Genomic DNA, 26,841 nt, shown 5'->3' with positions numbered 1-26,841 from the left:
CACTACCCTGAGGTACACCAGATAGGATAAGGTAGAGTTTTGTATAGGCTTCACTATATTTTACCAGATATCTCCTTTCTGTAAGGTATGATTGAAGCAGTTTAAAGTAAGGGTAAGGTAAATTTTTCTTTAATTTGTACAGAAGTCCTGTATGCAACACCTTGTCAAAAGCTTGAGAGGCGTCTAAAAAGGCTGCAGTACAGTATTGCTTGTTCTCGAGACTACTTCTTATTGTTGTGTATAGTCTGTGAACTTGTTCGATTGTACCATGTTGGTTACGAAAACCGAATTGATGGTCAGGTATGAGACACTTTTCGTCCAATATTGGTTTGATTTTTTGTAGCAGAAGTTTTTCGAAGACCTTAGAGATGACTGGGAGTAGACTAATAGGTCGGTATGAATTGACATCTTTTGGATCTTTACCAGGTTTTTGAATGAGTATAATCTGTGCCACTTTCCATTGCAGAGGGAAGTAATGCAGACTAAGCATAGCATTGAAGATCATAGTGATTATTCTGTAACAGTCATTGGTTAGTTCCTGGAGGATCTTACCCGTTATGAGGTCGAATCCCGGAGCCTTATTGGGTTGTATCTCATTCTTTATTATCTGTTTTACTTCTTTAATATTAAACTTGGTAATTGGTAGATCCATTTGATATGGAGCCTCAAGAAAAGAATTAAATGGTTCTTCTTGTTCTAATGGCACTACTCTATTAAATGGACTAAATACTGTAGAAAGATGTTCAGCGAATGTCTCAGATTTGTCTGTGTTTGTTCTTGCCCATTTACCTTTGACATTTTTTAGAGGAGGTATGGCGTCTTGTGGACCTTTTACCTTTCTCGTCGCCTTCCATAGAGAATAATTGGTGTGTTTGGATGGAGTCAAATTTTCTAAGTAAGTTTGGATCCCCCTGTTTTTCTCTTCTTTTAATAGATTTTTAAGTCTTCTGGTAATTCTGTTTAAATTTTGTTTGTCAATAGGAGCGTGTGTGTTTTGCCACTTTTTCCTTTTGCCTAAAACTGAGATGAAATCAAGAATTTATAAAGCCATTTTAAGACCAGTACTGACATATTCCTCAGAAACAAGACCCGACACAGCCACACAAAGGTTACTATAAACGGCAGAGATGAAAGTACTGAGAAGAATTAAAGAAAATATGCTGAGAGATCGAAAGAAAAGTGAAGATATTAGAAGAAAATGTAACGTACAGTGTATAAATGAAGACATAAAATAGAAAAAAAGAATGGAATAATCACATAAGCAGAATGGGGGAGACCCGTGTCGTCAAAATAGCAAGAGATAAGTCACCAATCGGCAGAAGAAGTATCGGACGACCGCGCAAAAAATGGAGTGACAAACTCAAATAGAGGTATTAAATTTAATAACATTTAAAGGGTTTTACTCAGATATCTCGTGGCTTCACTCATGTACACCTAGTATCGGCACTGATGATGGAATTCTCATTCCGAAAACGTTCTGTGATATAGCCTGAAAGGGTTCTTTTTTTTTTAAATAAATATACCTTTTTATAAAGTATTTTTTAAATAAAATTTTTGTGATTTGTGGAATACAGCCGACTACTACGAAATTAATTTTCATTGTGTATTATTCGTTGAAGATTTCTCTTATGTTTAGGTACATCTCTGTTATTGCCAGATGCATAACCCTTAACTGGTCTGGCGTCGTCTGACAGACGATTCCATATTTTTAATTATATTTTATTGGAAATTAGCACCGCCCACAGGCAAGTCCTTCTATCTAATCCTTAAACTATTGGAGCTTGACAAGTGGGTGTATTTGCGACAAGTTTCTCTTAGTTCCTAAAAAGTTATTGCAACAATTAGGTCGAGAGTAGTTCCTCAGACGACGTCGGACTGTTGGTGTGACTTTTTTGTGTGTCGTGCATTTTTAGAAATTATAACCGGGCCACCAAAACGAGTGCGTTTCGGCGATGACGATTATGAGACAACTATTTTAAAGTGGTACAATGAGGAATGTGATAGTGACAGTGATGTAGACGATATTTCGGAAGATCATAACATTGAATTTGAATACGATACATGTTCGGAATTTTCTGATATTGACGAGCCTGCAATTACATTGTAATGAATTAGCAGTAAGTGATAGTTACAAAACCTATGTTTATGGTAAAAATCGACACAGGTGGTGTACGTCAGAAGTTATCCCCTCATCTAGAACACGTAAACACAACATTTTCATAAAGGTGACAATTCTAAAAACAAAGGCAAAAATGCTCAGCGAGGCTGCGATACTCTTGTCTGTTTGGAACATGTTGTTTATTGATAACATTCTACAACATATTGAGCAGAATACAAACACAACATTACGATCGAATCGTGAGAAATATTCTGCTAGTTCTATCCATCATCTTATAGAAATGGATGTTATTGAGTTAAGAGCATTTTTGGAACTCCTTGTTTACACTGCCATTTTCAACTCCAGACACGAAAATATAGACCGTTTATTTGCAACAGATGGAACTGGAAGAGAAATCTTCCAAGCACTCATGAGCAAAAATAGATTTTCTGTTCTTTTACTTGCTAACCGATTCGACAATCCTGAAGACAGAGAGAAACACAAAAAAGATGATCCAACTGCAGCTATTTCATTTATATTCAATACTTTCAAAGAAAATTGTCAAAGTGTATACGGACTTGCTCAATCTGCCACAATTGATGAAATGCTTGTAAGCTTTCGAGGTAAATGCCGGTTTAAAATGTACATGCCTAACAAACCGGCTAAATACGGACTCAAAATACAGTGTCTTACGGATGCACGTAATGGTTATTTATATAATGCTTATATCTACAGTGGAAAAGACTCAAATGGATTTAGTATCAGTGACGAGTACAAAAAATTCCTAAAGCCTACACAAGCTGCGTTGCGCTTAGCTGAACCGCTCTTTGGTAGCAACCGAAATATCACAGCTGATAATTGGTACTCTTCTATTCAATTAGTGGATATTTTACGAACGAAAAACTTGACTTATGTGGGCACACTAAAAAAAAATAAGGCTGAAATACCTCCCATATCTTTTCTGCCCAACAGAAACAAACCTGAAGGGTCAACAATTTATGGATTTAGGGAAGAATGCACCTTAATTTCTCATGTAGGAAAAGAGGGAAAGGCTACAGTACTTATATCTTCAATGCATAGTAGACGTTGTAGTAATCCCTCTACTGAAAACCCAGAAATTATTTCTTATTATAATGAGAATAAGGGAGGTGTAGATTCCCTAGATGAGAAATGCTCCAAAAGCACCTCAAGCCGTCGAAGCCGAAGATAGACTCTAACAATTTTTTTCCGCATATTGGACATTTCTATAGCAAATTCATATATTTTACATCAGTGTTACAAAAACAATCCAGTAATAAAAGAAAAAAGCGTTTTTGCTTTGGAGTCGGTTATGCAGTTAGTGCAAGATCACATGAAAATACGAATGACAATGACGAACATTCCACGTCAATTACGTCTTACAATTAGCCAGATACTTGGAGTTCAAGAACAAGAAGAGGACAATCAGACGGATGTTCTTATTAAAAAAAAACGCAAGATTTGCAGTTTGTGTCCGAGTAGAAATCGCAGGATGACAAAATACCTGTGCTTGCGTTGCAAAAAGCCTGTTTGTTTGGGATGTACAAAACCACTATGTAAAAATTGCGTATAAAATTGGTAAAGTTTGACTGATGCTGGAAACAAACATTTTTGATCGATTTTTATTTTACCTAGTTTTTTGTTTAGTGTGCAGTTTGAACATTTATCCAAGATATACATTTTTTATACATAGTGTTTTTTATATATTCTTTTAACTACTTTACAAAACTATGTACTTTTTCACAAACATTTTTATGGATGTCAGTTTTATTTTAATATTTTTTTCTTAACCCAAATAATGCCCAAATCTAATACGTTCACTCTTATATAAATATATCAGAGTATGTTTGTAACATTTTTTTTTAATAAAAAAAATTATTTTTGAGTGTTGTTTGGCTTTCTTGAAAACAGTAGTTTCACAGACTACGCCGGACCAGTTACGCTACTGCTACAGTACCCGACCAGTTAAGGGTTGTTAATGATTTAAAAGCTTATTTAATTTTTACTAATCTTTCTGTTATGTATTTACATTTTTCTATTTTATTCATAAATTGTGTGTACCGATAGGTCGACTGTTTCTTTGGCTCTGGTTTCTTTCGATTTCTTTCAGAGTTCCGCTGTAAATTATCAAGCAATTGTCACAAAATTTGACGATTACCCTTTTCCTTTTTTCTATTAGATCTTTAATTTTTTTATTTCCAATTAAAGCTGGTGCAACCAGTCCTCACTATTATCTTACTTAAAGTCACACACATCAAATTCCATATAATTATCAGGGGAAAAAGTAAAATTTGAAATAATGTGTACATTTTTATACCCTTATGTGTTTCCACCTAGCGGACAATACGCGCAATAAACTTTAAAATTCGGCTTGACAGTTCTACATCTAGTTTATTATTACTATTGTTTAAAAAGAATTTATCTATATACATCTTTAGCAATTCTACTCACACTGTTTTTCACGCATATCTTTTGAAACGTCAGGTTTTAATTTTTAAATTAAATATTGAAATATTGATTATATGAGAATATTAAAATTCGTATCCTATTTGTCAATGCAAAACAGAAGAAACTTATATTTGAAATTAAATCTTTCTCCTTAACTTTTACTTTTGGCTACGAGATGTCGCACTGTATTTTAAAACAAAATAATTATTACGTTCAGGTTCCCATACGTTTTTTTTCTATTTTTCTATGTTATTACATTTAAACGATTTAACAAAATGAATTGGGTAAATTTTTTAATTCACTTTATTTTATTTACTTTATTTAATTTAATTTAAAAAAATTTTTCACCGTTGTAATATTCCAAAATTTCCAGTTTATTTAATTCTTTTTCAAGACATCCATATAAAAAATCGTTTCTAAAAAACTGTTAGAAAAACTTTTTAAGTCATAATTTATTTTTATAACTTAGTCGTCCTAAGATTCATTTTGTAGCTATTACACAATAAACTAACTCATAAAAACAAATACTATAACCATAAAAAACTATTACAAGACATGGAAAATAAAAAAATAGTTGCCTGTAAAGTCGGTTTTACGGGCGAAGATTTTACGTGACAACGTCTTTTTCTCGGTAGAATATTTATTGATATGAATATTATTAAATTGCACAATAGGAACAAGGAATTGAATGAAAATAAGAATTGCACAAATTTTAACTATAGAAATATATTTTGTTTACTAAAACATTGTACATGTAAACTTAAACTTAACTAATTTCTATTTGAGTGATTTTGTTGAGGATAGGACGATGATAGGAGAAATAGCATCGCACCAGCGGACCGATCATGTTTGAGTGGGAGAGAGACGCAAGGCATTCGCCGGTCCGGCGGGCCTCTCTCTCGTTCGATGACTCATCGTAACAAACGTGAGCGGGCGTTACACTTTTTCATGAGTGACTCCGAGCCACAACCTAATTTAAGACGTTGTCACGTCAAAAAAAACAATTAAAATCTTAACGGACCCTTAACCCTTAACCCTAATGATTGTAGACTCTATTTTTTTTTAAATATTATTGTGTACTGAATTAATTAAAATTAAATTAAAAATGATATAATTTTTCTATAGTAACTACAGACTTTTATTTATCAGTACAGTAAGGTCTTCTTTTACTCGGTGGATACGTTCCACAGAAAAGCGCATATAAAAAAATTGCATAAAAAAGGACAAATTACTTGCCTTGAAAAAGAAGGGATAGGTCCCGAAGCCTTTTAAAATTACATAAAACCAAGACAAAAACAAAAAAGTTTCCAGAAATTAAAAGAAATAGGCTGCATGATAAATTACTTCGAATATATGAAAGAAATTCATACAAAAGCTTAAAAAAACTGGTCCATATTTTTATTCGTTTTTGTGACTATTTATATTTATTTATATCATGTCGATAAACAAGAAAACAGGGGAGAATAAAACTTTACGACACTCACTTGAAATTTTTCAATCCGAAAACCGTGCTGCTTATTATTATACTGCAACTTGGAACCAGCAAAATTTTAAACAACTTAAAACAGAGCAGCGCTAAGAGAAAAATTATTTTAACCTCCTAAGACCTAGAGTGTTTTTTTAATATTTTCAAACTATTTTGGGTATTTACCCTTTTATTTGATTGCTACTTAGAGCAAAAAATGAACATCATATGTGTCTAAGCCTCATGTGAGATGTGAAGAACAAGAAAACTAAGAATTTTGGAGTGCTCTTGATTGCAAGGTGCTCGAGATTCTTGTAAACGAAAAGTGTTTTATTAAGGGTGATTTGAATGGACATATTGGCAGAGAAAGAGTGGGAAAAGAAAGAGTTCATGGAGGTTGGAGGATGGGACTAAGAAAGGATGAAGCAAATAGCGTGATTAATTTTGCAGTGGCATATACTTTGTACATGTACATGTTAACACATCTGAGGAAATAAAAAGGCGAATAATAATTGCAAACAGGTGTTATCATGGTCTATCAAAGTACTTAGCTAACAAACGTCTGTCTCAAAAAACTCGTATAAGGCTGTATAGAACACTGATAGTCCCCGTTCTCACATATGGATCAGAGGCATGGACTCTAACGAAAACAGATGAATCCGGTCTATCCATTTTTGAAAGAAAGGTGCTACGCAAGATATTCGGAGCGGTCTGTGAGAACGGAATATGGAGGCGTAGATATAACTTTGAACTGCAGAATATCTACAAGCATACGTTTGGTGGTAAAGATATTACCACTATAATTAAGCGAAACCGCCTGCAGTGGTCAGGACATGTAGCCCGGGCCCCTGAGTCAAACATGATAAAAAAGATTCTAACAGCGCAACCCGTGGGAATGAGAAGACGGGGTAGACCAAGGCTGAGGTGGATGGACGGGGTAACACAAGATGCCGAGAAGATCGGAGTCGGCAACTGGAAAATGCAAGCGAGGGACAGAATAGAATGGCGTAGAAAGCTTGAGAAGGTCGAGGCCCTCTAAGGGCTGTAGCACCAAGATGATGATGGCATGTACTTTGCCTTGATTAATATGTTCTTTATGAAGTCTGAAGACAGTATGTTAGCTATAGTAGTGGGGAAGGGAAAATCTAATGGATGTTCTATTGTGAAAAGGAACAAAGCTAAAAAGGGTTACCAATTGTGCAGTGATAAAGGGTGATTGTGTAACTAAACACCGATCGATGATAGCGCATACGGAGATAAAGGTGCGGCGAAAAGAAAAGCGAGTATGATACCAGAAAGTAAAGTGGTACACGTTAAAGGATAAGGATTTGGCAAAAGTGTTCAAGAGTAGAGTGCTGGTAGAGTTTAAGAAAAAAGATTCTGTAAATGGCTGGCGGAAGACCAACAGCAAAGTTGTGTTACGAGTGGGAGAGGAAATGCTAGGAAAAACATCTGGTAAAGCACCTCCTAGGTACAAAGAAACTTGGTAAAACGATGAAATGCAACAGAAGGTTAGGGAGAAGAAAAATGCTGGAGAGCACCTCTGAAAAGGAAAAAGCTAAGCAGAAAAAAGAAGGTGTCAGTTCATAATTAAAAGATTTTATTGTTATACCAAACTTTTTTATACTATAACCACGTCTTTTGCAATATTTATTTATTTCAACAATTTTTTATAACCAATATAAATAAATAGGTAACCCAATTTCTTTAATTTTTGATTATCAATGTCATATTTTAAATGGATCTGAGCTGTTTACTTTAATTTACAAGTTTTTTATTTTTCCTGGGACTATTATAATATAGGTAACATATTAAAATTTAAAGGTACCCTTTGCGAAGAAGACATCAACGAATGCGACAGCAATCCTTGCCAAAACAATGGTACCTGTTTAGACGCACAAAATGGATATACCTGTAGTTGTCTTCCTGGCTACTCAGGAGTACACTGTGAAGTCGACATAGCCGTTTGCAATGCTACCAACGAAACCAGATGTGCAAATGGAGGTATTTGTGAAGAGGGCCCGGGCGAGACTTTTACTTGTAAATGTCAAAAGGGTAGGTAATAATAAATATGACTGTTCCCGTTCTTTAATATTAATACTAAGAATTGCTACTCGTATCTTTTGCTTTTCAACATGCTTTACACTATAGTAGTTATATCAATTCAGGCAACAAAATATTTTGAATAATAACGATGACCATATTGTATACAGACGGTTCAAATATAGACGGTTGTCCCTGTATGAGTTCACTCTGTATGAGCCCGCAGTGAGGAGTGCAGTTTCGTCAGCAAATAGCAATAGAGACTCCGATCTAGTTTGTCGGCGAAAAATGTCACTGTTGTAGACCGTGTACAATATTGGAGCTAAAATTGAGCCCTGAGTGACTCCAGCTTGTAAAGTAAATGGTGTGGATAGCGTGTTGGTAACTTTGATCCGGATAGTTCGATTTAAAAGGTAAGAATGTATTAATTTAACGAAACTTGTAGGCAGTCCAGCAAAGTGGAGTTTTTCAATCAGTCCTGTATGCCAGACCTGATCGAAAGCTTTCTGAAAATCTGGGAAGATACATATGACGTATCTTTTTTCGTTAATTGATTGTGATATAAAGGTTGCTGCTAAGGATCCTCTCGCATACTTTACCTAGGGTGCTTATTAGCGAAATAGGTCTTGAAAATTAGCGAAATGACCATATCATTCAGGGTTGGTTAGGGGTTTCCCTGGTTTGGGAATCTTGACTATCCTGGCCACCTTCCATAAGGTTGGAAAGCATCTTAGCGTGAGACATGCATTGATTATATTAGTAAGCAGCGGGATTATATTCTCTGGAAGTTTTTTGAGGCATCTTCTGTAGATACCACCTGGGCCAGATGTGTTTTTATCTAAGTTACACATCTGCCTGATGGTGTCCTTAGTCACAGGAGCTACCATCGGATGAGGATGGGGACCCATGTGAGCCTGAGAGTAGTAGAATATATCTTCTACTCTCCGTTCGACTACTCTTTTGGATCTTTCGTTGAAATTGGGGTTATTGGGAGAAATGGGTGTGGCCTGGAGTGTGTTTTTGAAATATGTTTTGAAATATGATTTATGTTTTGAATTTGTTCCCCTTTCGGTAGACTAGGTCGGCCGTAACTCGCATCCACTGCTCTTGTTTCATCACGGAAAGCAGTCCCTGCATCTCTTTTTAATTTACCGGGTTTATTTACCACGTAACCTAAAGGACCAATGCATTGACTGCTTTGCGTCAGTTTTCTCTGTCTCACTGGGGGAACCGACTGGTATTGAGTGATCAGTCTATCTTGTATTATATATGGGCATACTACTATAACCTAACTTAACTAATAAAACAAGTTATTTAGACTGTTCTGTAAAAAAAATCAGAATTATTAAAATTAAATTAATTAATTTAATTAAATTAAAAAATAGTTCGAATTTTTTATTTTATATATTTATTTATATAATTTAATTTGTATATCTTTAGTTATACCTCCTCCCGGTAAAATATTGCTTTTCGATGTCCTAGTTTTGACGTCCATGCATCCAAAAATATGTTTTAATTTATTATTTTTTTATTCTTACTTTTGTTTTCCATTATTCGTATTTAAGGCTGATGGCCTTTTATAATATAAACTAAAGAATTTCTTTATACAGCGGAAAGAAATGCCACTAAATTTTGTTCTCCCTGTAGCACTTACTTGACCAACAAAGCATGTTGAAAAGAAAAATTTGCATCGGCCCTTTTACGTCTTACCTTTTACATAAAGTCCTAAATTGATATTCATCTTGTCAATTTGGTTACCCTTATTGTAGGTTGGGGAGGTTTTCTTTGTGACTGGGAAATAGACGAATGCCTCTCAGCCCCTTGTCAAAATGGCGCTATCTGCATAGACCTGTTAGCGGACTACTCATGTGCTTGTTTGTTTGGTAAGTATAAAATATATTCAGTTATAGACAGAAAAAAAAAGAAATTAGCCGAAATATAACAATTCAATATTTTATTTTAAGGCGTCTTGGACATAATCTCTATATATATGGTGGTCTGATAAAAATCCTCCTTCGCTGCAATCTCAAAAAATGTTAGTTCTAGAAAGTCTAACGTGTTTTAGGAATACTAGATATTACATTTTTGACAGCTGCATAAAGTTGGCGTGTTTAGAAAATGCCGCTTATGGAGAAAAATGCTTTTAGATTTTTTATTAAACATTATTATTTGATAATTAAATCGGCGAAGAAAACACAAGAAAAGCTGGATCAATATTATGGGACTAATGCTCTTTCAGATTACATTGTAAAATTTTGGATTCCTGAACTTTGTAGTGACCGTATATCTACATTGGATGAACTACGTGGTGGACGGCTTTCCGATGCAGTTACGCCGGAAATGCGAAAAAAGTCCTTAAATAATTTTAGCTGATTTTAAAGTAAAGGTGCGTGAATTGATAGAGGCTACAAAAATTTGTAATGAGCGCGCTAGTCATATCTTGAACAAATTTAAATATGAAAAAATTATCCTGAAGATAAATGGCAACTATCTATGTTAGGGATAGCCAATAAGTTGGTTAAACTTATACGAATGACTCTGGAGGGTTCCAAAGCTATGGTGAGAATGGATGGAGATGTGACGCAGGCCTTTGATATTAAAAATGGAGTTAGCCAGTGGTCGCCAACCTGTCGATCGCGAGCTACCGGTAGCTCGCGGAGGCAATTCTGGTAGCTCTCACAACGATTTTAATTTAAAAAATACAAACTGCAAAAATCATAGAAGCTTCCGAAAATTCCACAAAAAAATCTAATTGTCATAATATTAAACATAAACAGCGGCAACGTTGCGGTGAGCGATCTGCCCCTGACGCCGTCAAGCTAGAATCGGCTATTTATAGAACCGAAAAAGCTGGAGTTTTGGGAACAAAACCTAATTAACAGCGATTCCAAGCATTTTCCTATTCTTTCAGAAAAAATATCTCAAAATTCATTAGAACCCTATGACAACAAATATCATGTAGAAATAATTTCTACCCTGAAGAGTAACTTCAAAAATCGTTTTAAGGATTTCAGTAGCGCAGTTTGTTGTTTCACCCTTTATGGAAATTGATATCTAGCAGTTTGCAGCTTGTGTTATGCAGAACTTTGGCGAAGACATTGCTGCAACAGAAATGGAAGTCATTGAGTTTCAAAATGATTTAGCCTTAAAATCGTTAGTCTCAAGTACTGAATGTATCTGGCCTATTGTAAGTAAAGACAAATATTCAGTTCTATGCCGTGTTGCCTTGAAAGTGAAAGCATTATTCAGTTCAACCTATTTGTGTGAATCTTCTTTTTCCAATATAAAGTTTATTAAGAACAAATATCGCAATCGACTTACAGATGAAGATTTGGATAATTGTATTCGAATGGCTGCATCAAATTATACTGCAAACATTAAAAAAATTATCGACGAGTCTGAGTGTCAGCCTTCTCATTGAACATGCTTTTTTATTTTTCAATGTTTATGTTTATGATAGTGCGTTACTTTTTTGTTGTTATTATTAACTATTTTTAAATCATACGTGACATCCGTTGTGGCTGGATAAAAGTTTGTGTTTATTTTTCAAATACCTTCGTTTGATAGGTAGGAATGTAGCTATGAACAAGTACGTACTTGTAATATTAGTTATTTTGTTATTAGTTTATTATTAGTACCTATGTATTATGTATTACCAGTTAAACAGTAAAATAAATACATATAGTAATAGATTAACTGTGGATTATTTCATTTACGTTGCGTTACGTGGCTTCCGTGTGGGTAGCTCGCTGTTTATTCCAAAATTAACAAAGTAGCTCAACACATTGAAGAGGTTGGCGACCACTGAGTTAGACAGGGGGATGCCTTATCAACAACACTTTTTAATCTAACTTTAGAAGCTGTTGTTAGAAAACTGGATATAAACGGCTGTATTAATACAAGATCTACATAAATATGCGCATATGCGGATGATGTTGCCATAATAAGCCGCAACAAAAGGGTATTAAGTGAAAAAGTTATAGAACTGAAACAAGAAGCTGCTACGTTTGGTCTATATATAAATGAAAGCAAAACAAAATATATGGAGTGCACAAAATCGAAGGAACATGAGAATCTGAAGGTAAATAACTATACCTACAAATATGCCTCCACTTTTCCCTACCTAGGCTTAATAATAAATGACAACAACAACATCAGTCAAGAAATACAAGCACGGATTCTTAGCGGTAATAAGTGCTTTTATGCATACAAAGACTTAATGAAAAGTAAGTTACTGAATCGTGAGTCTAAGCTGAGAATTTACAAAACAGTAATTAAACCAGTGGTCACATATGAATGTGAAACGTGGACCCTCTCAACCACTGATGAAAATCAACTGAGAATATTTGAGCGCAAAATACTAAGGAAGATATTTGGACCAACCCAATGCAGAGATGGTTCGTGGAGAATTAAAATAAACCACGAGCTGGATGAACTAATGCAGAGCGCAGATATTGTCAGATTTGTAAAGTCACAAAGACTAAACTAGCTTTTTCACCTAGAAAGAATGCCAGATAATCGAGCTGTAAAAGTAGTCCAGAGATGGAAGCCCCAAGGAAACAGAACAAGAGGAAGGCCCCGTAAAAGATGGATAGACGACGTAGAGAGGGATCTTAAAACCATGAACATCGGGCAGTGGCGAAGGAAAGTATCCGACAGGGCAGAATGGAAGAACATTGTTAAGCAGGCCAAGACTCACAAAGGGTTGTAGCGCAATTAGAAGAAGAAGAAGAAGATAAATGGCACGTTTGCTGGCCATTGATTAAAAACATGATCGTGTGACCATTTTTAATCAGCGATTGGACCTTATAAATCGCAATCTGTTGGATTTTTGTTGTCGACTGATAATCCTTGATGAAACCTGTATCCACTAATACCCTCCAGAGAACAGAATGAACACATCGCAGTGGGCTCGGAAAAAGTGCTCCAAAACGACCAGGAGTGGGTCAATGTGTTAGAAAGGTTTTAGCCTCTATATTTAGGGATTGCAAAGACATAATTCTAATTGACTACTGAAAAAGGTAAAACTATCAATAGCCAATATTACTAGCTGGGTTAAAGCAGTGAGAAAATGCTTTTAATATATTTATAAATTTTTATATAAGTATTCATTTGTCCAGATGTAAAACTATAACGATCGTAATTACTTTTATAGGATTTGCTGGTAGGAATTGTGAAGAAGTAATGCAAATATGTGATGATAGTCCATGTAAAAATGGAGCGTTGTGTATCTACGAAAATGACCACCATGTATGTTACTGTGTACCTGATTTTCATGGAGATCTGTGTCAGTATCAGTATGATGAATGTCAGCTTGGTCCCAGGTATTATTTATACTATAATATTATAAGCAAAATAATATTTTTAATAAAATAATATTAAAGTGTCTTGACTTACTCTGACAATTGCTCTCCTTTGTGAATATATTAGTACTAAATACATTTAGTATATGTGTGCAATGTATGTTTAACTAGCGAAAACTATCAGTTTTGTAAAATAGTTTCGAAACACAATTCAGATATCTGCCTTAATATGAGCCTTCTAAAAATTGCAAGGCAAAGCAGACGTTGATAAAGATGTTAATAGAGACATGGGGAATCTAAAATTTGCATTCCACGACATGTCTCCTTAACTAAGCAGAAATCATTAGCGAATTGGTTTCTTGTACTCATACAGAGTAGATCCGAATAAAATGAAAAAGATAGTCAAGATTTGATTTTACGTACAAAGCGTCTATGTATCTGTTTATACGTATTTCGCCTTAATAAGGCTCATCAAAACAGCTATTCATAGACGTTCTCAACGTGAAAACTAAATCTTTCCTGTCCTTAAGAAGCAACACTAAAATGGCTTCGAAACGGACGCAATAGCGACATCTGATAATAAATCCTCAGATTAAGGCAGAAATCTGAATTGTGTTTCGAAACTATTTTAAGGATTTATTATCAGATGTCGCTATTGCGTCCGTTTCGAAGCCATTTTAGTGTTGCTTCTTAAAGACAGGAAAGATTTATTTTTCACAATGAGAACGCCTATGAATACCTGTTCTGATGAGCCTTATTAACGCGAAATACGTATAAACAGATACATAGACGCTTTGTAGGTAAAATCAAATCTTGACTGTCTTTTTCATTTTATTAGTTTTGTATTTAAGTATTTTAGAGTTATTGAATTAAAATAAAAATAATTCTCTCTAATTAATAGAGAATATTATTATCTCTAATAAATAATATCTAATTCTTTGGAGATGCATTTATATTGTTTTCGTAGAATACAGTATATATATATATATATATATATATATATCAAAACTATATATATATATATATATATATATATATATATATATATATATATATATATATATATATATATATATATATATATATATATATATATATGGTCTATCGATGGAAGGCAACCGTATATACGTATTTCTGACTATTGGTCGTCTTCAGTATGGTGCAGACAATTACTGGGTGAAAGAAGTTTATGGCAATGGCCCGAAGTCGCCTTAAGAAAATCCTACCACTTGGGTAATATTGATTTTACAGAGCTATTGGAACTTGGAGATAATCGATATTACTTTCCAGATTTAAAGAAAAAGCTTGTAAATCGTTTTATTGTTAATTTTTTGTTAATAAATTATGTTTTTTTGTGAACTTGGGGCCCTATGTAAAGTTTCATGTTTGTTTTAGTTTTTTTTGTCTGAAATTAAAATAAATATTTTTTATACTTTATACTTTTTATATAAACAAAATGTTTGTTTCTGATTCATCTTGTAGGGTGACTTTAGCCCAAACAATAATAATCACAGAGAATAAATGTAAAATGTAGCTTGAAACAAAGTCACCTGACACTAGCAGGTGAATTTGCACACCACATATTTATTTTTTTATAATAAAGTAAGCGCTTCTTTGATTCACCTACATAGTCAAACTTCTAATATTATTATGTCTCATACCGAATTAAATGTAACTTTGTTAATGTATTTAAACTATTTTATTTAAATATATGCGGTGTTTTTCTTACAATTTAGAAATTTTTTAGGTGCAAGAATGGTGGTAGTTGTATTGATGGTGTAGACAATTTTACATGTTCTTGTCCTCCAGGTCTAACAGGTGTCTTATGCGAATGCCTTATACTGCCTAATAGTATTCTCGACTGCAGTTACGTCAGTCCAGTACCTACTATAACAACTACAACTACTTATGATAATCAGACAATATCTACAAGTGTTACTTTTAGTACCACACCTGAAGTGCCAACTATCAATCTTGAATCAACTTTTTTAACCACTGTTTTTCCCAATACGACACTTAGCACTATTGCAATAACTAGTACAAATGAACCGACTTCTATCACAACAATTTTTGATATTAACTTAAGTACAACTATTTCTACGACAGAATTCATACCTGTAACTACAGATACCATTATCAGCAGTACTATAGAAAGTTCTAGTGACAAAATTAGTTCCACGGAACCAAATACTATTGAGAGTAGTACTATCGATACCACCATAATAAGTACCACGGAATTAATTGTTAGTACTAATGATACCACCACTACAGAAGAAAATACTGTCACTGGTTTTGAAAGTACCACAGTTACTACTTCATCTTTTTCTGACTACTCAGTTTACTCCACAGATTTTCAGTTTGAGCCTTCCACGTCTACTATTTATTCAAACATGTCCTCAACTTCCTCAGAATTTCCAAGTACGTTTCCTGTAGAAGTTAGCAGTGCGCCAATGTTGTCAACTTTTGAGACTACAGAATTTACAACTTTTTCTACCCTTTTTGAAGACACTACTATATTGAGCACGACTGTTAGGGAGAGAGAAAGAAACAGAACATTTTCTGAAGAAACTACTACATTTGTTTCGACGTTTTTTACAACAGAACCAGTTGTAAAAACAGATACAACTACTATTTCTACAACAGTAGAAACTACGACCGGCGAAGGAACCACTACAGCTGTGATTATAGACTGCACAAACAGTAGAACAAAATGTTTAAATGGAGGTACATGTATCTACATAGAGGGACGACATAAGGTAACATTTATATATTGCTCTATGTGTGAAATTTTACTTTATTATGTTTTTCAGTGCCTTTGTAATTTTGACTACGAAGGAGTTTTCTGTGAATCGAAACTGGGTGTCAAAAGAGCAGCTTTTGGTGGAAATTCTTACCTTTCACATAAACTTCATGTTTCAACTTACCATTTGGATGTTGAGTTTATAGCTAAAACCATGGCAAATGATGGTATCATCTTTTTCTCCAATGTAGATTCACCTCATATGGCTTTATACATGGAGAACGGTTTCCTAAAATTTAAATTTTCTTGTGGATATCAAACTATGCTGCTCAGTGAACTTAAAGTACCTGTTAACAATGGATATAATATGAACATTAAAGCTGGGTAATATTTTTAAACCAATATTGTTGTTAAAACTTTTTTACTCTTTGATATTATATTTTTAGGTTGGATTTTAGCAAAGATTTCAAACACTGTAATGCATCGATTAAAGTAAATGACAGCTTGTCTATGACTGGGGATCAAGTAGCTAAAATAGATAAATTTCCTCGCCCCACTGCTTGGTTGTATCTCGGTGGGCTTCCTCATTATTTGGCTTTAGAAGTTGGTATACCTGTTGACGGTTTTGTTGGTTGCATGACAAATTTAAAAGTATGTTAATATTTTTTTATATCTAACTGTATTCTAAACACAAAAATAGAGATTTAAAGCAGGTTAATGAAGAAAAGAAATGTAGCCAAAATCTATATACTTATCTATATTAGAATGTATTTTTCAAATATGGTCATTGTTTAACAGTTAAATTATAGAAATATGTTGCTATTAATTGTAGTGAGGTACAGTTCAACAATATCGGAAACACTTTACAATATCTAAAATACTGGGAAGATATTTCTGTCGATGTCGAGCAGCATTTTTGTCAGTCCTTAACCCGTAAGGAAATATAGACACTATTCTGTCGTAATATTAGTAATAGCTTTTAATGCAAGTACATATATCTAGCACTTATCGACCGAAAGTACCCGTTCATCCATGAGCGGACTTTGTTTATATGGAGGAGCACGTAAGGCTTTATCAATAAATTTTATTATGCCATCTTTTATGAGCTCTTTTATAATTTTAGACAGCGGGTACTTCTTAAGCATTATTGTTTTCTTGATATCCATAAAATTAAGTGTTTTAAAGAGGATCTTTTAGAGAGAAGTTAGAGCTCATCGTGATTTTGTTATTTGCTCGTCAGGGGTAGTTCTCCTCGGTAAACGTAGTATCGTATAATTCTAGAAGTAGTTGAAGATTTCCATAGTATGATGAAAATCCTAATGTAAACGTTGTGCTCGTTTCTATTTCTGAGCTTCCTTCCGTGAACTAAGAATAATAAATTTCGAGATAGGTGTGCTCAAGACTCTGGGTGTGCTCAAGAGCACGCAATTGGTCCTATAATTTCTATTTCAATGCCGATCTTGTGGGAACCAGTAACAAGTTCTTATCCGTTTTAGAAGTAGTTGTGTTATTTGAACTACCATGGACTACCATACATATCTAACATAATAAATTATTCCATCATTTTTTCCTATGTATGGAGCAATACTTTATTAACATATTTTCCAGATATTTTTATATGTTGAATTACGCTGTTATTTGTGACTTAATGAGCATAAATATGAAAGTCTTAGCATGCTTTATTAGCCAGATATCTCAAAGACTTCTAGTCTTTTAAGTGAAGTGAAGGTAAAAGCTAAAGCTATTTTTTGTTTAATTATTCATTTATTTCATCAATATTAAAAATGACGTTAAACCATCAGCAAGTAATAAGTGAACAAGGGAAATAATAAGTGCAGCTCTGTGACAAGAATATATTATAATTTTAAAAGCCAAAAAAGGACAACGACATCGTCGTTGGTGGCTATGGTCATGGATTTAGCGTCTAGAACATTTAGAAGCATCAACGTAAATATTAACCAAATTAGCTGATGCAGATCCTGATGCGCACCATAAACATTTGAGAGTGACTGAAGATCAGTTTATTTTTTGGTTGCGCTTAGTCCTGCAATACAGAATGCTGATACTGTCTTCAGGGAAATATTGCCTGCTAAACTGTAGCTGCAAATGACACTTAGTTACCTTGCTACGGGCACAGAGCACCACCTTGTAGTATATCATCAATAATACCTGAAGTTTCCTTTGGTGTACAAACTTACCTAAGAAAGGAGTTTGCATTTTTAAATCAGAACAAACTAGGTACGCACGTATCTTTTTTTCCTTATCCAGAATGATAACACTGTTGGCAAAACAGTATACCGGCTGAATTCAAATTCACTAACTGAACCCTTTATTGCAGGAATTTATTTTATTTTATTGTTTGACAAAATAAAATAAAATTATATTAAATTACTTTTAATAAATGTATATATAATTCATCGATTGAACTTTTTCTTTTTTAAAGTGATCCAGTTGTTGAGAAAAAAAATGTGTGCCCATTTGGGAACATTATGTCTAAAAACTTTTTATGAGAACCAATTATCATACACATTAGATCGATGTATTGTCAGTATTAAACTATTCCAAACTGTGAAACTTCTTAAAACAGTTACTACTTTTAGAATTAAAACATAAATGCACCTTACATTTCTCGCACGGGACCCTTGATTTTCCTTTACAGCTTATCATCTTACATATTTCCCTGTTTACAGTCTAGTTTGCTTCAATGCATCTTCTTTTGGATGGTTGTTCGGGTGTGGAAGTTCTAGGCCAACCTACTTTTCTTTTTTGTAAAACACCACTGTTAGTGAGTTGTTTAGCTAGAATTGTTTTAACATTCAGTAGTGGTATAATTTCTACAGTTTTGCCAATTTGTTTTTTGATTCGACTGTCTAATAGCCAAGCATTGACTACTGCTACATCCAGCATATGATAGAAAATACGGTGGTACCATTTTTTGCTTTTAATTTTCATTGGATACAATCCCAATAAGGAATCTTGCAGATCCACACCGCTCATATGCCTGTTATATTGTTGTACAATCCTGGGCAACTAACTTCTTTTCTAGTTCCTTTAAAGTCCCGTCAAAGTTTGGGAAAATATGACAGATATCGATTCATATCGATTTTTACGATTATTCCCCCCATTTGTTATTTATGATTTACTAACTTTAGTTTAACCATTTCTCATATTTTTTTCTTAATTATTTTCTTCAATTATTGTGAAGATCTCTTTAAATTTTAAAGGAAGTATATATTTAAAACATTTTTGTAGATTGAAAAAAAGAAAATTAAAATATATGACGACGCAGAAGATGGTCATGAAATAACCGAATGTTCATCATTAGCCTGCCTATCAAACCCGTGTAAAAATGGTGCTTCTTGCAGTTCTGTCGGAGAAAACTGGCAGTGCCATTGTCGAAATGGGTAAATTAATATTATACTATTTTAATTTAATAATATATAAATAATAACAAATAAAATGCACATATCGAAAAGGGCTAAGGATATTTTAGTTAATATATTTTTTTATAATGCATTTAAATACTAAGTACGTCCTTTTACTTTTATTGTAAACAGGCTTGTGATTCAAATAATCGTCTAACTACGGAATGCAATGGTTGAGCTGGGATTATCAAAGAGACTAGCTGTGGTAACGTCGACTTTACACTACATGACTTATCACATGACACTATCATATGAGATTGCATTTGTCGATGACTAGATGCAGCATCACAGTCATTAGTAGAAGTTGAGGCTATTTTCCCGAGTTTTGAAGAAGACGGCCTGAAAATAGGCGAAAAGTTAATGTCAGAGATGATTTAGAGAAAACGGGAGTAAGACAATGGGAAATAATGAGACAGGACCGACAAGACTGGAAGGCAATAGTAAACGCAATAAAGACTCAGGAACACGTCACTGATAATGATGTGTTTTTTACTGGTGCTATAGGGGCAACAATACGCTGACTGACAGAGCAGTCCTTACAGCAGAGAAGCTGGCTTGTAATTAAAATTTATAAAAGTCGCAATATTTAAAACTAAACCTAAAAATGAACAAGAAAGAACAAAAAATTTTATTTATAAAATAGCTTTTGAATGCGATCAGTTTTATTTAGGTGAAACATCGAGGCTATTAAATGTTAGAATAATTAAACATGAATCTTTTATTCAAACTAGAGAATTCAAACTCCAGAAAACCCGATAATATGCTTAGGTGACGATCGCATAAAACGCGTGAAGACTTTTAAATACCTTGGCACCACAATCAATGACCAATCGGATCCACAACAAGAAATAAAAACCCGAATACAAATGGCAAGACAAGCTTTTGTGAAATTCAGACCGCTCCTATGTAATCAAAACCTAAATTTCGAAATACGCTACAGAATGGTCAAGTGCTACATATGGTCCATCTTGCTTTCTGGCATGGAAACGTGGACTTTGAAAAAAACATCTATCAACAAAGTTGAAGCATTTGAAATGTGGTCATTGAGAAGAATGATGCGCATACCTTGGGTGGATAGAGTTCGAAACGATGACGTCCTTAAGAGAGCCGGCGTGGAAAGAGAACTCTTTGAATTAATTAAAAAACGCAAGATTGGTTACCTTGGGCACATATTAAGAGGAGCAAAATATGAAATACCACAGTTAATCCTACAAGGGAAGATCGAAGGTAGGAGAGGAGCCGGCCGCAAACAATTATCCTGGTTAAGGAATATTAAAGAATGGACAGGAATACACAATACAGGCGAGCTGTGTCACGCCGCCAAGAACAGAATTCTAGTAATGAGATAGTCGCCTACGCACTTTGGTGTATGGCATGTTAAGAAGAAGAGTATTTGATTGATCTCAAATATGTAAACACGCATAGGAAAATGAACATAAGGGTCAATGGAACGATTCAAGTATAATCCTAAAAGAAACAGATGGTAAAAAGAGAAAAATCAATGATGTTGGATCAGATGTTGGTTCTAATTATGCTAAATGTGACTATTGTGTCGCAAATTCCTCGGCAGAATACAGTAGATTCTCGTGACCCATATCCAACGAGGAATTTAATAAAAGAAAAATACCACTATTATTAAGTCAGTAACATATCGAGCATACATCAATTATGTTTTTTAAATAATATACACATAAAATCAGAATTTGGTGTTTATTGAGAGTAAACTAAATGTAAGACCAAATACTTACCATGTCATGATAGTATTATAAGGTTTTTTTCCTGGGTTTTTCCTTATAATTTACTATGGAATCTGGAAATGAAAAGGAAATGAACTATCTTACAATAAAGTCGTACCAGGAATGCAACATAGCAATATTGGCAATATTATCTTAAAGTCGTCTGCTTTAAAGCTTCTGGTGTAACCGGAAGTAGTAAATAAATGAAAATATTTTCATTAAATAAGTCACTCTTCAAAACCTCTTCATTCCAATTTTTATGATTCAGTTACCTTTAGTTCACGAGATATTTCTAATTGGCCGTTTATCTGCCGCACCCTGTATACATATACAGAGTAAAGAGTTATACTAGTACATACAATATAATATTTTAAACTACGTCTTACATTTATTTTCAGTACATTTATTATATTACAAATTTATCCATAGACTTTTCTGGTTTGTATGTTTTATTATATCTATATAGTTACTTATTGCTAATTTTTGTAGATTTTTGGGAAAATCTTGTGAAATATCTATCTGCGATGATAATCCATGTCTTTTTGGTGGTACTTGTATTCCGTTTACAAACAGTGGCTATATCTGTCTTTGTCCTTATGGAAAACATGGTCATTTTTGCGAAAATGGTAAATACTTACGTGGAAAACTTCGAAATAATTAAATAATAATATATTACCAACTTCTTTATTTTAGATTTAAAAGTGATACAACCTTATTTTTCATCGTCTGTCCATGGTTTATCATCATTTGTAGCTTACCCGTTCCCAGATGGAATATCAAGATCTATGGAAATTAAATTTAGATTTACACCCACAACAATGGAACAAATTTCTTTGCTTCTATTTATAGGACAAGCTGGTCATCACGATTTCTATTCTGATCACGTGGCAGTAAGTTTTGTAAGAGGTTATATAATGCTTACTTGGAATTTAGGATCAGGTAAATATACAATATATATTTATACTAAATTTAATGTAACAAAAGCGTAATATGTTTGGAAGGTATGATCTAGGAAGTGTAGTGAATAATTAAGCTAGATTTAAGTAGGTGGTTTTTAAGCGAAATAATATAAAAATTCAATCGATACATGTGTCGCATTCTGTCTCCGGTACTCTTAACTCAAAATGCACGTCTCTCTCATATGGCATATGGAACCCGTCTCTTATCTCATTCTTATCTCATATACACGTCTTTGTCATCTCACAGATGGCTCGACTTGCAATGTTTAGCCCTTAAAACCGCTGTGCATGCAATTTCGTATAAATATACTATGGGGAGAATCAAAACTAACAAAAAGAACCTGTTTCATGTATTTATGGCATTGGCCAACAATTAATTTGAAATTACATACCTGCGAGAATACCTGTGATTGCAGTAACTTCAGTTTTCTGAATCTCGAAGAGTATATTTGGCGTAGCGAAAATTGTGATAACCTGTTTATTTACCTCTGGCTCCTAGTATTTTCCCAGTAGGCTGCACTGTTTCTTTTACTAAAAATCTTCCTTAATACAGCACAATATATACCTAGTAATAGTGATCTTAAAAATTTAAAAACGGAGAAATTATGCACTTTGATTACTAATTTAGTTCTTATTCTTTTACCATACTAATTATAATTATCAGAATTATCATAAAGATTTAATTAGGAATTAACTTTTATTTACTCTTCTCTTATTCTAGGTCCTAGAAGGATTTTTACATCACAAGCAATAAAAGCAGGTTCTAAGGATTACTTAGTTCGATTTGGCCATGTAGGTCGAAGAGCGTGGCTTTATGTAGAACATTTAGGAAATGTTACTGGAAGATCACCAGGAAACCTGGTACAATTAGATGTAGTGCCTCTCCTGTATGTAGGTAATTTATAACATAAATTCCTCTGTTTACATTTAATAAAAAATTAAAATATATCGTCGGCTATATACAATAGTGGCATAACACAAAAACTGGTAATTTTCCAAAGCAGATGTTTAAAGTATGAGTGCCAATAATTTTGTTTTATTTGTTTTACTTCATATCTCTAAGTTTATTCTCTTTTTGTCTCGTATTCTTTGTTTCGGTTCCAATACCTTTTGGTCGTTACAGATTTCACCTGATTCTTAATAAAAACCTTTTTTTCTCCCCAAGACATCCACCAAAATACGTTTTCATATTCACTGATCAGAGAACATTTCATGAGATCTCTTTCTTTGATGAACATTTGCATCTTTCTTTAACAACCATTTCTTTAGGATTATCATAAAATTTTTCATCTTGTCTCACTTTACTAAATACGGTTGGCCACGTTTTCTTATTTTTTTGTTTTTCCGACTAAACCATGTTGCCCCTGAACTTGGAAACATTTTTTTCGTTTTTTACTTTTTATTTTAGGTTCATCCAAAGACGAAATTGAACCTGTGTCCGAATATGGAACTAAATTAGTTTTGACTCTCTAGTAGAAATTTGGAACTGATCTTGCTCCTCATCATGTTCCTTGAGGTTGTTGACTTCTTGAACTTACAATATTAATAACTTTATTAACTACTAACACCATTTTTTGCGAAATATCAGAACATTGTTTCTAACAATCAAAACATTACTGCCTTATATACCATCATTAACACTTAAATTAATACAAATACTAAAGGTTATTGACAATATAAAAACAACAACAAAAAAAAGTCGAAACTATTTCATCTTTGTATTCAAGAACCAAATATCCTATACCTAGATAAATTAGTAAAAACAAATGAAGTATACAGCATTAGTTGGACTCAGTGTGAAATTATATTTTGGTAAAACTGGGAGACATTTATCAAGTCTTATTATTTCCCACAAGAGTGATTTTAGGATAAAGAAACCATCTTGCGCTTTGGCAGATCATGTAATGGATAGAATATACAGTAGATTCCCTCTATAAAGAGAACTGAAATGGCAGACCAATTACCTCGTTATAAGCCAATCTCATGATTATAGCGAGCACATTAGAGGAACTGCAAATTATGATGGGGGAACTAGCAGCTAGCTCCCAATAGGTCGGACTAAAAATGAATATAAAAAAACAAAAATAATGACAAACACAGATGACCCCAGACGGATAACTATAAATGGCAGTGATATAGAAAAAATCCAGGAATATATCTACCTAGGCCAAATCCTGAGACTTGACAAAGAGAACCAAAATTATTAGAAGAGCAAGACTAGCATGGACAGGATTTGGAAAACTTGGTTGGATACGTAAGAACCGCAAAATACCCCAATACTTGAGGAGCAAAGTGTACAACCAATGCATCCTTCCTATCATGACATATGGATGTCAAACCTGGACCCTAACCAAGGCAAACATGAATAAACTAGCCACAACAGAAAGAACAATGGAAAGAGCAATGTTAGGTATACGACTGTCAGATAAAAAGAGGAACGACTGGGTAAGATCCAAAACAAAAGTCGAGGACATAGCAACAAAAATTGCCAAACTTAAATGGAGCTTCGCGGGCCACACTGCTAGACAAAAAGACCAACGTTGGAATACTACAATACAACATTGAAGACCTTACGAAAGTAAACGACCAAGAGGAAGACCACAGATGAGATAGGTTGATGACATTAAAAGAATAGCCGGAACAAAATAAAAATATGTTGCTCAGAATAGAGACCGGTGGAAGAAGTTGGGAGAGGCCTATGTCCAAACACGGACGACAGAAGGCTAAGAAGAAGAAGAATAAGAATCCAATCTCTTTATATCAAATAACAATAATACTATGCATAAATATGAATATGAAGTTTTTTAAAACATTAACTTCCGACAGTAAAGTCATTCGGAGCAATATAAGATGCTAAATATTGTTTGAATGACGTTTTTGAAAAAAAGTTGTTTACTTTTATTGTCAATGAAATACATTAAAACAAAAAGGAGTTGTTTACTTTTATTATCAATAAGTAATATACGTTAAAACAAAAAATCTGAATTTTGTAAATCGTTTTAAAGCCTATTTTCAAGGATAACATGAACTATTGCTTCTGCAATTGGAAGAAGTCTGTCATTTTTGACTGCTTTAAATTGCCCAGTATTCTATCTATCATATTCTCTAAAGATGTGAAACAGTTGTATGCTTCTTCATTTGCGTTTTTGTCTTTGGATAAAGTCTCTTACAACGTTTAAAGCACTTTCCACATCTTGTCTATTAGGCCCTTCTTATTATTAGGGGCGAAGGGTCAAACTCCTACACTGACACTTGTGAATCATAAATTGTAAATTTCCGAAGAAGTTTATTGCGGTCGGCAGTTAAAAAGGGTATTTATTTATAGCCACGGCTGAGCCAAAAAGGTAAAAAACACGTTTTTCGATGTTATTTTCTCTCGTTATAATTAAATTTGCCTCGCTATAGAGGATTATGGTTCAATAGAAATTTCACGGGACATCTAATGTACCTCGTGATAAGACCGACAGCCCGACATCACGGCACCGATAAAATTTTCAAAAAAGCCATCGTTCCCGGCTACGAAAGTAGTCGTTAAGTCATGTTAGGGGCGCTTGCTCGAAAACCCTAACACTAGACCTTAGCCAAAAGGTTACACGAACTTTACTTTTATAAGCGAAACCTCGTAATAACCGTGTTCGTTATACAGGAAGTATACTGTATTATGGATTTTGACAACATTACAATTTTGTGTACTGAAGGTAATAAATTCAAAAAGGTATTATTAGAAATGGTGTGTATTATCAAAACTGATAATAATTTCAACAAAAGATCAGAAATTCAAAGTATATGTAAAATTTATAACTCGGTACATTATTTCTTAATAATTTATTTATAAAACCACCAAAACATCACATCTATAACTTTATTTAGCATATAGGTACATGTTACATGTATTCGATTATCTGTGAATAATATAAAAAAATCTTTAAATTTTCATGTTGGCAATATAATTGTCAAATCAAATTCCACTATAAACTAATTTTCTCTCAAGGTTGGCATTCGTGACATTAACGGTTATTTGTACTTCCTATTGGTTGCTAAGTTAACTTGTTTATTATTTATCACAATTCAAATTTTTTTCAAGTAATTTTTTCATTTAATTATTTAAAAAAGGTAAAACATTTATTAGATCAAAATATTTTTACTTCTAATGATTATTGAAATTTGTTTGACAGCCGTTTCATTAACTAACCTCTAATTTTATCTGGCGAGTTACTACTTTTTTTGCATCTCTATCAGATAATTTTTATTGTAGCTCTTGAAAATAATTGTAACCAAAATTGAAAGCACTAATGATTAAAGAATAGTGGTTCCTATTCACTACAACCTAACCAAACTTATATATATATATATATATATATATATATATATATATATATATATATATATATATATATATGAAAATTACTTAGTTCTCGGGAAGAACCGCGTTGAGAATTTATTACTCGACGTTTCGGCACCCATTTTGGAGCCATTATCAAGAGTGATATGGTTCGAGTTCGGGGTCTCAATCTGTCTACTCCCCTCACTCGAGACGTACCAGTATCGTGTTCTGTATTGCAAGAACTGTCTCTCGGCACTGAGGTCTCAATCTGCCTACTCCTCA

The 26,841-nt window shown here is 33.6% G+C and overlaps 1 protein-coding gene across 2 annotated transcripts in view; it reads left to right on the top strand.

The window, feature by feature from the left end:
• Positions 1 to 26,841, top strand: part of eys (eyes shut) — a 51,398-nt gene that overhangs the window by 4,558 nt on the left and 19,999 nt on the right. For both annotated transcript variants that reach the window (XM_072532721.1, XM_072532722.1), the window contains exons 3-12: positions 7,854 to 8,084; positions 9,842 to 9,955; positions 13,228 to 13,396; positions 15,123 to 16,131; positions 16,186 to 16,499; positions 16,562 to 16,766; positions 19,368 to 19,519; positions 21,766 to 21,902; positions 21,970 to 22,215; positions 22,957 to 23,130. In XM_072532721.1, coding sequence (XP_072388822.1) covers positions 7,854 to 8,084; positions 9,842 to 9,955; positions 13,228 to 13,396; positions 15,123 to 16,131; positions 16,186 to 16,499; positions 16,562 to 16,766; positions 19,368 to 19,519; positions 21,766 to 21,902; positions 21,970 to 22,215; positions 22,957 to 23,130 — 2,751 coding nt within the window. The remainder of the gene's footprint in view (positions 1 to 7,853; positions 8,085 to 9,841; positions 9,956 to 13,227; positions 13,397 to 15,122; positions 16,132 to 16,185; positions 16,500 to 16,561; positions 16,767 to 19,367; positions 19,520 to 21,765; positions 21,903 to 21,969; positions 22,216 to 22,956; positions 23,131 to 26,841) is intronic.

The sequence above is a fragment of the Diabrotica undecimpunctata genome, chromosome 5 (genome assembly GCF_040954645.1).
Source record: "Diabrotica undecimpunctata isolate CICGRU chromosome 5, icDiaUnde3, whole genome shotgun sequence".
NCBI lineage: Eukaryota > Metazoa > Arthropoda > Insecta > Coleoptera > Chrysomelidae > Diabrotica > Diabrotica undecimpunctata.
Note: the sequence above shows the minus strand (reverse complement) of the source record. Positions and strands in the feature narration are given on the sequence as shown.